This window comes from Bos indicus, chromosome 2 (assembly GCF_029378745.1).
Source record: "Bos indicus isolate NIAB-ARS_2022 breed Sahiwal x Tharparkar chromosome 2, NIAB-ARS_B.indTharparkar_mat_pri_1.0, whole genome shotgun sequence".
In the NCBI taxonomy this organism is placed as follows: Eukaryota; Metazoa; Chordata; class Mammalia; order Artiodactyla; family Bovidae; genus Bos; species Bos indicus.
The window spans coordinates 120,957,054-120,971,186 of record NC_091761.1 but is presented as its reverse complement, the minus strand read 5'-3'; the positions used below and the strand labels follow the sequence as shown (position 1 = coordinate 120,971,186).

Genomic DNA, 14,133 nt, shown 5'->3' with positions numbered 1-14,133 from the left:
TCTTCGGTCTCTGCTAAAAGTGACGGCGCTCTAAGAGACTCAGTCCACTGACCACTGAGTCGTAACGTGTATTATGTGTCATCTAGACTAGTGAACATCAAACAAGTGAAACTGAATAAGCCTGCAAATCTTTCGTTGCTGTTGTTTAGTCGCTAAGTCGTGTCCGACTCTTTTGTGACCTCATTGACTGTAGCCCGCCAGACTCCTCTGGGATTTCCCAGGCAAGAATATTGGAGTGGGTTGCCATTTCCTTCTCCAGGGATCAAACCCAAATTTCCTGCTTCACCTGCAGTGGCAGGCAACTTTTTTTTTTTTAACCACTGAGCCAACTGGGAAGCCTAAATCTTTAAAGCTAAGTAGAGAGGCTTAAGTTCAAAGACCCCTGAACCTTGAGTAGTTAGGGAGGCAGTGTGGAAAAGTGACGAGCTAGAATGAACTAAGATCCTGAAAGCCGCTTGGTGACGCCAATCAATCAATAAACATACAAAATGTGCCTGAGACTAAGAAAGGTGAAGGAGTGCTACCTCAGTGATCCTTGAAAAGCTAACTATCCACACCATAGGCTCTCGACCTTGTCTTTGTGCTAAATCCCCGGAGAAAAACAAGGTGGTGCTCAGACAGAACACTTAGAAAGCTCACAGACCATCTTTTAGATCAAGTTCAGCACACTGTAATGATATTTGACACCACCCAGTGGTAATCTTTTCTCACTAACATGTGAATAAATAGCAACTTTGCAAGGAAGAATACCTCAATCCATGAACAGAGAATGGAATAATATTGCAAGTCAAATGAAAGCAATTTGATTTTTTCAAAGTTATCTACTTCAAAAAGTTCAGATCATTTTAAAGTTGTTTTCCTGGCCTCTTGTCTTCTTAGAAATGAAGAGCTTAGGGAATTTTTAAAAACCAAAGAAACTTTAAAAAATTCTTTTCTCTAACTGTATAAATATACTGGCTTTAATATAAAATTGTATGTTAGAAAGAAAGGCCCATTTGTATATGAATCAGGTTTTATCTTACGGGAAAAAGTGTCAGTATATCAGTGCTAAAAAAAAAAAAGTGAAAGTAAATCAGGACTGTTTCTAGAAAAGCCTTCCAATTGTTCAAATGTAATTATTTCATCTAAGAAAACCAACTGGAGTACAGGATTGGGCTCTGTCCCATAGCAATCCAAAACACAACCTCTTTTAATGTACATATAGAAAATATATGTGTTAACCACTTTGGAAGAAAAGCAAAATACTGGCTGTAGGATTTCTCAAATTAACGTTTTCTCCAAGGTGCAGTCAGTAAGAGTACAGGGGCTTCAGAGTCTCTCGGGCTGCTCTTATGTCAATGATCGTTCTTGGGACCAGGCTGGAGGACTTGCATTCCGTTGGAAAGGTGTAAAGCACCTGCTGCTACAAAGGGGAATCAACGAAGGAGGAGCCATGCTTGCCACTTAGAGACTTATTTAAAAGTTGACTGTTTGGGTAACAAAGACCAAGGCTGTACCTTGATTTTCCATTTCTGAAAGTCACACTTTAAGTCAAAAATTTCTGTTCTGCAAAACTCCATATATAAATTCTCCATGTAGAGTTTATATCATGGTATCTTGTCAAAAGGAAGAGAAAAAAACAGTTCTTCATAGGAATCTCTCTTTTTTTTTTTGGTATCTTAAATGTCAATGATCACAAAAACTTCTGGCTTCTCTTCATTATAGACTTGCATTGCTGAGTACGTTATTGCTTTGACTTCAGTTCCCTAAAGTTGGGGTTAAAGAAAAAAAAAGACACTGAAATCAGAACCATTAACTCTAGTAACAATTGGCAGAAAGTCAAACTTTTAATGTTATTCTGAAAAACTCATATGAAACAATCAGTTATCAAACGAGTATAGTATTACCCACTGAACCAGTACAAATGAGAGACAAATGTGCACAGGAGAAAGCACTGGCCTAGACTCAGGAGATGGAGCACACGATAGTCCTGGCTTGTTTGCACCTGGACCAGAGGCTGTCTCACCCCTCTGGGCACCAGCCTTTACGTTTACCAAATGGGTTGACTCTAAGAACACAAAGCTTTTTTATTGTTTGGGTCAGGGCTCCTTCTTAGGGCTTCCTCTTCTGTACTGTCTAGCCTGGGCCCTGGGAACTCAGCCTATTCCCTTCTCTGAATAGCAGCCATCCTACAGACAAATGCCTACTGTTATCCAATATCTCTATTTAGATATCTAATAGGCATCTTGGAGAAGGCAATGGCACCCCACTCCAGTACTCTTGCCTGGAAAATCCCATGGATGGAGGAGCCTGGTAGGCTGCAGTCCATGGGGTCGCTGGGAGTCGGACACGACTGAGCGACTTCACTTTCACTTTTCACTCTCATGCATTGGAGAAGGAAATGGCAACCCACTCCAGTGTTCTTGCCTGGAGAATCCCAGGGACGGGGGAGCCTGGTGGGCTGCCGTATATGGGGTCACACAGAGTCGGACACGACTGAAGCGACTTGCAGCAGCAGCAGCAGCAGGCATCTTAAACATAATATGTTCAAAAGAAAATGCTACTGTAATATATATTATAAAAATAACTTGTTTTCAATCCACATGCTCCACCTCTACTGGTTTCTATTCTTCTTAAGTTTCTCTGCCCCGAGGCTCTCTCACGAAGCTTCATTTTATTACATTGAAGAAATGCTACTGCAGCTGCTGGAAGCTACTAAATAATTTCTCAGTCAACCCCAACAAATTTAAGTTTTCTTGGACTAAACACAGGGGTCAGCAAACTACAAATTAAAGGTCAAATTGGCCTCCCACCTATTTTTGTATAGCTCCACACATAAATGTAAGCCCCAATTGTAAGAACAGCTTTTACATTTCTAAATGGTAGTCAGGGGAGGGGAGTGAAAAAAAACACTTTACTGGAACACATTCACATTCATTCATTTAGGTGTTGTCCATGGCTGTTTAGTGCTATATATGAGTAAAGTAGTTGCTCTTCTATTGTTATCAGTCCACAAAGCAGAAAACAGGAAAAAAACAGCCTACCCCGATTCAAAGAGATTTGACTAGTACACAGTGAAGCCAAATACACTGGCAAATACTGAATCTGGAGAAGCACAAAAGAGAACTCCTTTTTCTCAGGCTTTCTAGTATCCAAAACATTGGATGTTTAGAGAACATCCAATCCAACATCTTCATTACAGGGAAAGACATGAAAGCTCAAAAAGGGAAAGGGACTCTTCAGCCCCAAAACACTCTGTAACAAACCTGACCCTATAGCCCGAGGCAGACTCCTAATCTTCCAAATCAGAAATTGCAGGGTTTTAACATAACATGTCCAGACAGGTCATATTAGTCTGGGAAAAATTTAGGAGTTTATACTGACTTATGAGAACTAGTAAGTTAACTGTAACATACACTGACTTTTTTATGGTAAAGGTCAAATAAAATATTTTTAAATGGCTGGATTTTAAAACATACCTGAGGGTGCTTAGACAATGAGAATTCTTCTCCCCACCTTGAGAAGAAGGAGTAAAACGTGATTAAGATTTCCAGGATTCAACATTTATTCTCTCTTTATACGTTTTAAGATAAGCCTTATAAATGTGGTTAAGATACAGACTTCCCGGGTGGCTCAGTGTTAAAGAAACCGGCTGCCGATGCAGGTGATGCAGGAGATGTGGATTCGATCCCTGGGTCAGGAAGATCCCTGGAGGACAAAGTGGCAACCCATCCCAGTAATTTTACATGGAAAATTCCATGGATAGAGGAGCCTGGCAGGCTGCGGACCACGGGATCACAAAGAATCGGGCACAACTGAGCACACACACATAAGATACTAGAAAGCACAAAGGGATGAGGGAGAAAGGAGCTATAAATTTCAGTTTGATGGTCAGCAGATATAGCTACTGAACTTGTACGATATCCCTTTCAACAAGGTTGATGTCATAGTACAGTGTACATAGGTAGATTCTCAATAACATTGTTTAATGAATACTGGTTCATAATAGAGGAGCATGTTCAAAATTTTCACTGTACTCAGGGCTATAGAACTGATTAAATAATATCTTCCATTGTAAAAAGCAGGTCTGAGCACCATAAAGGCAAAATACAAGATTTCATAATACGATCTGAACTTAAGTTTGTATTTTATGACTTCTCAAAAAATGGCCATGGTATGTACCTGGTAGGCCCTAGAAGGCTACTCACGCTCCTAGAACTTGAGATGAGTATCCTCTCTCCCTTCAACACTAAAGTAGCTGAAGTTCACAGTAGTAAAAGCAGTAGCAGTACCAGAAAGAGCACAGTTTTAAAACTCTGTTCAACTATTTATCAGCTAATTACCCTTGGACAACTCTGTTTTCTTACTCATTAAAAAAAAGGGGGGGAGTAGGAGATAATAAAAGATCTCACTTTACAAAAGAGATGTAAAAAATTCAACATAAAATGGAAAAGCTAAGTTTTATATAAAAGTAACCTAAAAGATATCATTAGATGACTGAAGAAACTTGGAAAACACGAAATCCAATCAAAGTGCCCTAATCAAGAGTTTGCAAACTCAGGAAGGAAAAGTATAACTTGTTAATGGAAGGAACTGGTTTGAATGGAGTCTAGGTGTGAGGATCTATAAGAAAGGCTACATCAGCATTTCTCATCACCAAGCTAGGTTGTACGCACATATCTGCGCCATCCATCAGTGATATATTTTTGTGTGTTAAAAATCACAAATTGGGAATTGTTTACCAATCCAAATCACCTGTGTTCTGACAAGTTTCTGGTCCTCCAAAGCTGAGGTGAACCCTTGCTCCTAGGTGGCTCACCAAGCTTAACCTGCAAAGCCCTATAGGGATGCAACTGGTCTCCTGATTTAATGTTTCTGTTTGTCTTCCTGCTCACTGAGTACACTGAAGACTGCAACTTAACATTTTACATGACCTGTGACTTAAAAGGTTTTCAAAACTTACCCAATTGACCGTATTTTGAAATTTCTTTGGTCGATATTAAGTACTTTGACTTCCTAAAGAAGAAAAAGTGTTTTTAATTTTAATAGACGTTCATAATAGACCATCTATTAAAACATGTCAAGGTTATCACTTTTCCAAGATAATAGCATATAACTTCTTTGAAGCAAAGAAAATTAAAATGTTAATAACAAACTATGTATTTTAAGAAAATAAGGCTTTTTCTTACCCATTCAAGGGAGGTATTATTGAAAATGTACAATTTAAAGTATAAGTCAGGAGAATTTTTCTGTAAGATACGTAGTGGAGGATGACCTAGGATTTCAATCATTCTGGGGTTTTTTTCAGCTTTATGTATTTAGAGGTGATAAAACGCTCCGCCTATTTTTATATAATATTATAGGCTCTTGAACTCTGTAGGACAAATGACCCAGTTAGAAGAATATATGTAGTGGAGCTGGTAAGGGAGTGAATGGAGGAATTATGGAGCAAGGAAGGCCAGGTGTGTTAGAAACAATAAGGCTGGAGAGGTGTTCCCTTCTAGAGGCTGATGGCAAAAAGTAACCTCCATTAGGCTTTTCCCTTTCCACGTTAAGGAAACCAAAAGCACTATTTTATTCTTCTTCTGGCTGTACCGCACAGCTTGCAGGATCTCAGGGCCATCAGCAGTGAGAGTACAGAGTCCTAACTAGTGGACTGCCAGGGAATTCCCTAAAAGCACCAATGGCTCAGGGGTAAAGATTAGCCTGCAGTGCAGGAGACAGGTTTGATCCCTGGGTCAGGAAGATCCCCTGAAAAAGGAAATGGCAACACACTCCAGTATTCTTGCCTGGGAAATCCCATGGACAGAAGAGCTGGCAGGTTACTTTTTCGAGAAAAAAGTCAGACACCACTGAACAACTAAATAACAATAATAACACAGCAGACCTGCTAAATATCAAATGGGACAAGAGGAACTTATGGACGAACATTTAAAAAGCTCAAACTTGAGAGACATAAAACATGCCGACAGAGAAGAGAGTATGTGCATTCTTCTGACTCAAGATACAGTGAGTGACCAGTGTATGAGATCTAAATACAAGACGCACATACATAGGCAAACTCAGGTTAACCAAGAAGAGCCTATGGTCACCATAATTTCTGCATGACATCATCTTACATATCTGAATTGTTTCATTTTACATCATATATTCTATTTTAAATAGAATGTTCTGTTTTAAACCACTAGTTTTACTCTAAAATATGGACTCAAAATGCATTTGTTCAGTAAAAAAGAAAAACTTGCTTACCCGGGGTATGAAGAATTCATCAGCACTGAATTTATAAAGCCACTCATCCAGAAAGTGAAACAGAAGAGATTGTAAGTCATCGCCTACCCAGGGTCAGAAAGAACCATAAAGAACGGTGTTTAATAATTCTCATCTCTGAAAACTTGTTGGAATTTTACAGTGCAATAAATTTCTTAGGCTCCTTGAAAGAATAAGCTCACAATCAACTTTTTGTACCTCCTTAAGTGTATACTGAAATTATATAGCATCTGAATCCTTGTATAACAATTTCTTCCTTGTGAACAAATTGATTACCTTGGGTTTCTACTTCTATTGTTTGCAGGGGCTCCACAGTCCCAGTATCTGTCATGTAACCAAACATAGCCATTGCACATTGTTCAAAAGCTTCCTCCAGAGTGTCTCCCCAAGCATGTAACCTAAAGAAATGCATTCGTGCCTTGTGTAATATGATTCACTGCAAGACAGAAAACTCGACAGCAAAGTAAAATCAACACTGTAAATGCAAAAGCAAAGGCCTCAATCAATTTAATGACACTGAAACCAGGTGCTTTTGAACCACCATTTTCATGTTCTAAAGAAACCAAAACAGAGGAGAAAAATTAAAACTAGGGACTGCAAGATTAAAAGATCAGTCTTCCTGTGTTAGGCACACGATTTCAAAGGCATAAACTCCAGCTCTACTCACTGGACATCGGCTGTATGATCCAAATCTGAGGGAGAGAGGAAAAAACAATAATAAGTAACTAGACTTGATTTGCAAATCACAAGAAAATGACTCTAGATTATTATTAAGAATATCATTCTTGAAGAACAAGAAAATGTAGGTTGACCATCCACCTTCCACCAATCATTTACACAAAAGTTGTCATTGTTAAGGTTTATTTTTAAAAATTTCTAAGCCTTTAGTTATTATTCAATTAATATTAAATGAACTAATATAATAGAATAGTTATATAACATTAGCATATTGATGATAAAGGGTTATTTCTTTTAAAGCCAAGATTTATATTTAAATGAATGATGAGAATTCCCTGGCAGTCCAGTAGTTATTAGGCCTCCACACACAGGTTCAATCTCTGGTTGAGGAACTAAGATCCCACATGCCCTGCAGTCTTCCAGGTGATCTAAAAAGTGCCCAGTCATGTTAGACTCTGCAATTCCATGGACTGTAGCCCACCAGGCTCCTATGTCCATGGAATTTTCCAGGCAAGAATACTGGAGTGGGTTGCCATTTCCTACTTCACTAATACCTCATAGTTTCTCAATAAACAAATGCCATTTCCTGTTATTAGTTACATTCCCCAACAAAACAAATCAATATCTTTCCTAATATCTACTTGTGTGTGTGTTAGTGCTCAGTCATGTCTGACTCTTTCAGTTCATTTCAGTCGCTCAGTCGTGTCCAATTCTTTGCCACCCCATGAACCGCAGCATGCCAGGCCTCCCTGTCTATCACCAACTCCTGGAGTGTACTCGAACCTGTGTCCATTGAGTCGGTGATACCATCCAATCATCTCATCCTCTGTCATCCCCTTCTCCTCCTGCCCTCAATCTTTCTCAGCATCAGGATCTTTTCAAATGAGTCAACTCTTCACATCAGGTAGCCAAAGTATTCAAGTTTCAGCTTCAGCATCAGTCCTTCCAATGAACACCCAGGACTGATCTCCTTTAGGATGGACTGGTTGGATCTCCTTGCAGTCCAAGGGACTCTCAAGAGTCTTCTCTAACACCACAGTTCAAAAGCATCAATTCTTCAGCACTCAGCTTTCTTCACAGTCCAACTCTCACATCCATATATGACTACTGGAAAAACCATAGCCTTGACTAGACAGACCTTTGTTGGCAAAGTAATGTCTCTGCTTTTTAATATGCTGTCTAGGTTGATCATAACTTTCCTTCCAAGGAGCAAGTATCTTTTAATTTCATGGCTGCAATCACCATCTGCAGTGATTTTGGAGCCCAGAAAAATAAAGTCAGCCATTGTTTCCCCATCTATTTGCCATGAAATGATTGGACCGGATGCCATGATTTTAGTCTGACTCTTTGCAACCCCATAAACTGTAGCCTGCCAGGCTCCTCTGTTCATAAATGACCAAAATTCTAGAAACTACATCATCAAAGATATAAAATTCCAGATTTGCCAGTCTCACCTTTTCATGAACAGCTAGCCAAATCCCAGACAAAACAGGCTTTTATTTTTAACAAGAGTCAAGTTTTATATTTGTTACTTTCTTGCATTTGAAGGAATCCTCATGATATCCTTGGTCAGTAAAATAGTTTTGAAAAGTAAATTCCACAATATGTATTACAAGCTTTTTCCTGATAGTCTCACTGAATCTGTTATTTTAATATTTCAGAGTCTATTCTTCACTCTTAACCCTGACTTCCATCAATTCTTCCTACTTAGGATCATAGAATATTCAAGCTAGAATGAAACCTCAGAGACCATTTAACAGAAATCCTTCAATTAAAGAAGAAACCTGAAATCCTGAGAGATTGTATAACTTGTTCAGGACCATACTGCTGATTAGAGTTGGGACTAGAATTGAGATTTTCTGACTCCCAGTTTAGTGCCCTTTACATCATAACACATCTTCTTCTGGTAACACTCAGGGTTTAAGCTCACCTCTGATTTACTCAAAATACTACTGAGGCCTCAGTACATTTTAGACACTAATGGGCTCAATGACCAGCAGAGATGACAAACAAGTTAAAGGAAAGCAACACATTTTAATGCTAGAGAAATGAAAGCATGTGGCCACAAAAGGACATAGCAGAATGTTCACAGCAACTTTATTCCCCCAAATTAAAAACCCAATGTTCATGAAGAGAATGAATAAATAAACTGAGGATTACTATGCCACACTGCTCAGCAATAAAGCAGCATGAACTAGTGATATGTGCATTAACAAGAGTCTCAAAAACATCAAGTGAAAACTGCAGAACTCTCACACACTTATCTCCATCCAAACCCCTGCACTAAGAGACCTGATCAGCTTTAGTGTGGCTTCTAGCAGCTTAAGCCTGTGTACCTAGGATCATCGTGGCCCCACCGTTACAATGCCTGCCTGAGAAAGCTATACACTGTAGGAGAATTTATCGTTTGTCTCGAGACAACCCCGGACAATAGGTCCTTGACCTCCCTTTCTCAGAGCATTCACTAAAAAGGGCTTACGACTGTGAATATTTATCTCTTACAACTCAGAAGTATCTTTCCCATTCCTCCGAAATGTAATCATCAGGAAGAACTCCCAGGCTCTGTGGGAGAGAATTCTAACTTGGTAACTGCCAGCTAGCAAACACTGCTACTCCAATGACATTTACACTGACCAAGCTTTTGTAATTTTTCATTTCTAGTCTCTACTGAAACCCCTGCTCTCCCCCATCTCTCATTCTTCTTTTAAAAAGTCCAATCTCCTCTGCACAAATCCAAAGGGATCTCAGCTCTTTCCCCTGCTGTCCATAATTACTGAATAAAGTCCACTCACCACTTTAATGTCTAACATTTATCAGTGATACTCAGTGAAGACACCAGATATAAAAGAATGTGTACTATGTGATTCCATTTATACAAAACTCTCAAACAAACAAAAGTAAACTATAGTGAATGATATCACAGGGTGTGAGGAAAGAGGCATACTCATACAATGCTAGTGAGAGTATAAATTGGTGAAACTTCAACAGACAGTGAGTTTGCAATAATTATTGAAGTTTAAAATGCAGGTATCAAAAAGACTGTATATATAACTGAATCACTTGACTGTGCAGCAGAAAGTAACCAACACTGTGAATCACCTAGGGGCTTTCCACCTGGCACACTGGTAAAGAACCCATCTACCAGTGCAGGAGACCCAAGAGATGTGGGTTTGATCCCTGGGTCAGGAAGGTCACGTGGAGGAGGAAATGGTAACCCACTCCAGTATTCTTGCCTGGAGAATCCCATGGACAGAGGAGCCTAGTGGGCTACATCCCATGGTGTTACAGAGTCAGACATGATTCAGCAACTGAGCAAAGCATCCACAGTACATCAACTATACTCCAATTTTTAAAAATACTGATAAAATGCAGATACCCTTTACCAAAGTAATGTAACTTTTGGAAATTTATTCTACAGATACACTTGCACATGTGCCAAACAATGGATGTACGGCTATATTCACTGCTGCATTATTTCTAATAGCTGCTGCTGCTGCTGCTGCTAAGTCGCTTCAGTCGTGTCCGACTCTGTGCGACCCCATAGATGGCACAAATGTAAATGTCCACCAACTAGAAATTGAGTAAATTAAAGTACATCTTTGCATGTACACATATAAAAATGTTATGACTGGCTGATCTAGAAAGCAAGACTAAGGGGCCTGGGATCAGAGCTGACTTTTCACCGCATACCTGTCATACTTTCTGAATTCTGAATCATAGGTAATTCTTAAAAAACTAAGAGAAAAATGATGGGAATACCAGACCACCTTACCAGCCTCCTGAAAAATCTGTATGCAGGTCAAGAAACAATGATTAGAATCAGACATGGAACAACAGACTGGTTCAAAATTGGGGGAGGAGTACTTCAAGGCTATACGCTGTCACCCTGCTTATTTAACTTATATGCAGAGTACATCATGAGAAATGCCAGTCTGGATGAAGCACAAGCTGGAATCAAGATTGCTGGGAGAAATATCAAAAACCTCAGACAGACACCACCCTATGGCAGAAAGAGAAGAGGAACTAAAGAGCCTCTTGATGAAAGTGAAAGAGTGAAAAAGTTGGCTTAAAACTTAACATTCAAAAAACAAAGATCACAGCACCCTATCCCATCTCTTCATGGCAACTAGATGGGGAAACAATGGAAACGACAGACTTTATTTTCTTGGGCTCCAAAATTACTGCAGATGGTGACTGCAGCCATGAAATTAAAAGACACTTGCTCCTTGGAAGAAAAGCTATGACCAACCTAGACAGCATATTAAAAAGCAGAGATGTTACTTTGCCAACAAAGGTCCGTCTAGTCAAGGCTATGGTTTTTCTAGTAGTCATGTATGGATGTGAGAGTTGGACTGTGAAGAAAGCTGAGTGCTGAAGAATTGATGCTTTTGAACTGTGGTGTTGGAGAAGACTCTTGAGAGTCCCTTGGACTGCAAGGAGATCCAACCAGTCCATCCTAAAGGAAATCAGTCCTAAATGTTCATTGGAAGGGCTGAGCTGAAGCTGAAACTCGACTACCTGATGTGAAGAATTGAGTCATTTGAAAAGACCCTGATGCTAGGAAAGATTGAAGGCAGGAGGAGAAGGGGACAGAGGATGAGATGGTTGGATGGCATTACCAACTCGATTGACGAGTTTGAGCAAGTTCTGGGAGTTGGTGATGGACAAGGAAACCTGGTGTGCTGCAGTCCATGAGGCCGCAGAGTTGGAACTGAGTGAGTAACTGAATTGATTGAACAGAAAAATGAGCTACGGAGACACACAGGATCTAGAAAGTACAGAGCCTAATATGCTATGATAAATAGTTGTACTCTACACAGAGGACCTTCCCAGGTGGCTCAGTGATAAGAGAATCTGCCTGCCAAGCAGGAGCCGGTTTTGCCAGACCCAGGCTGGGAAGATCCCCTGGAGAAGGAAATATCAACCCACTCCAGTATTTTTCCTTGGGAAACCCATGGACAAAGAAGCCTGGTGGGCTCTAGTCCATGGGGTCACAAAGAGTTAGACAGGACTTAGCAACTAAACAGCAGCATACAGAGAACAATGTGAAATTAAAGAACTTCAGAGGGGAAATAAGAGCCAAATTTGTGCTCTCCAAACCACATCCACCTTTAGGGCTAACAATTTAACATTTATATAGACTAACTTTAGAGTCTGCACTATATTTTTACATTTATTATTATCTCATTTTGCCCTCACAGGAAGGAACAGAATGCAAAAAGAGGTTATGTGATTTGCCTAAAGTCACTAAGCTACAAATGGCAAAACCAGGTCCTTTTACTAACACAGGATACAAGTAAGACATTAGTAGTCCTCTACTTATAACTTTCTGAGTCCTCCACCCTAGCCACATTCTAACTACAGGATTGTTGAAGATAGGTGGGGATGGGGGTGGTTACATGAAACACTTGAAAACACAGCTATCTTCACAATGAACACACCAGTAAAACTCCCTCAAAGGTCTGTGTAGACAAAGCTATAGTTTTTCCAGCAGTCTTTTATGGATGTGGGGCTTCCCTGGTGGCTCAGAACCTGCCTGCAATGTGGGAGACCTGGGTTCGATCTGGGATGGGAAGATCCCCTGGAGGAGGGCATGGCAACCCACTCCAGAACTCTTGCCTGGAGAATCCCCATGGACAGAGGAACGTGGTGTACTACAGTCCATGGGGTTTTAAAGGGTCGACAAGACTGAGCGACTATGGACACACACGGACGGATGTGAGCGCTGGACCATAAAGGCTGAGCGCAGGAGAATTGATGCTTTTGAATTGTGGTGCTGGAGAAGGTCTTGGGAGTCCCTTGGCCTGCAAGGAGATCAAACCAGTCAATTCTAAACGACATTAACCCTGAATATTCATTGGAAGGACTATAGTTGAAGCTGAAGTTCCAATCCTTTGGCCACTTGGTGCAAACAGCCAACTCACTGGAAACCACCCTGATGCTTCCTGCTGGTTCAGCTGGTAAAGCTGCATTGAGGGAGACCTGGGTTCCATCCTTGGGTTCTGAAGATTTCCTGGAGAAGTGAAAGGCTACCCACTCCAGTATTCAGGCCAGGAGAACTTCATGGACTGTATAATCCATGGGGTTACAAACAGTCCGACACGACTTAGCGACTTTCACTGATGATGGGAAAATTGAAGGCAAAAGGAAATCGGGGGGTGGGGGCAAAGGATTAGATTGTTCCATAGCATCACCGACTGAATGGACATAAATTTGAACAAATTCCAGGAGATGGGGGGAGGGGGGAAGGGAGCTCTGGACAGCAGCAGTCCTTGAGGTAGCAGAATTTGACAGGACCTAGCAACTAAACAACAAAAATTCCCATAAGATAAATGTGACTAGGCATATACAAGGAGAGTTCAAGATATTATATATGTGGGAGCCCAGGTTTCCCGACTCTCAGACCAGGCGTTTTTATTCTTCAGCGTTTCAGCTTTCCCGGGATTAGTTCAGAAGAGCATTCACACAGGGCGAAACGGGGTAATGCCTGAACCACCCTAAGGCGCAAAGTGGAAGAGGGAGCCAGAGCCCTCCCGCAAGGAGAGAAGTGAGCCACCTACTCACACTCGTACTTCCGACTGACTGGAGGATACTTGGCCTTGATCGCCTTCTGCTCCTCAGTCAAATTGTAATCTCTTACATCTTCCCCTTCCTGCGCCATGATTGCGGGTTTGGACCCAAGCTCAACTTCCGCCCTTCATCAGCCGGACTTCAGCCCGGACTTACAACATCCGCCCAAGACTCCGCCCCTAGACTGACACCCTTAAAGGGCTAGGACGCCGTCCTCGAGGACTTAATCCCCTAAACCTTAATCCCTTACGACTTCCGTTCTAGGTCTCGCCGTTTGGAGTTCTTTAAAAGTCCAAGGACCCATTTTCTGGACGTGCTTCATCAATAGTCCTAAGAAGTAAGGGAACAAATATATTGGAGGATCTAGGAATAGGACAACACTTGAATTAAGATACCTCGAGGTGTAATAAAGGCCTTTCTTGCCAGTTTACCCCTAGCGTGGCCAACTAGACCCGAAAACATCCTAGATTTCTCATTCAAAGCCCTACTTTCAAGGGGTAGCTAGCTGAACGCTCTTCAAGAAAATGGCTGCCCCCCCGGAGCTTGCGGCCTAAACCGCTCACGTGACCTCGGGCGGCTCACTCTCACCAACCCGCGCGCGCGCAAGCGAAGGAAGTCAGCTGGGGTCCGTGTGGGGGC

The 14,133-nt window shown here is 41.1% G+C and overlaps 1 protein-coding gene across 3 annotated transcripts; it reads right to left on the bottom strand.

Moving 5' to 3' along the window:
• Positions 1–1,081: 1,081 nt before the first annotated feature.
• ZBTB8OS (zinc finger and BTB domain containing 8 opposite strand) lies at positions 1,082–14,062 on the bottom strand. Of its 3 annotated transcripts, none has more exons than XM_070774441.1 (8): positions 13,890–14,062; positions 6,914–6,938; positions 6,523–6,644; positions 6,229–6,311; positions 4,943–4,995; positions 3,459–3,495; positions 2,407–2,510; positions 1,082–1,745 (listed from the first exon to the last, which is right to left on the bottom strand). In XM_070774441.1, exons 1-8 carry the CDS (start codon positions 13,954–13,956, stop codon positions 1,724–1,726), a joined length of 513 nt encoding a protein of 170 aa, XP_070630542.1. In that variant the 5' UTR covers positions 13,957–14,062; the 3' UTR covers positions 1,082–1,723. The 3 variants fall into 3 exon arrangements, with proteins under 3 accessions (XP_070630542.1, XP_070630538.1, XP_019834572.2); XM_070774437.1 differs by lacking the exon at positions 13,890–14,062 and adding an exon at positions 13,489–13,876; XM_019979013.2 differs by lacking the exons at positions 2,407–2,510; positions 13,890–14,062 and adding an exon at positions 13,489–13,867.
• Positions 14,063–14,133: the final 71 nt, after the last annotated feature.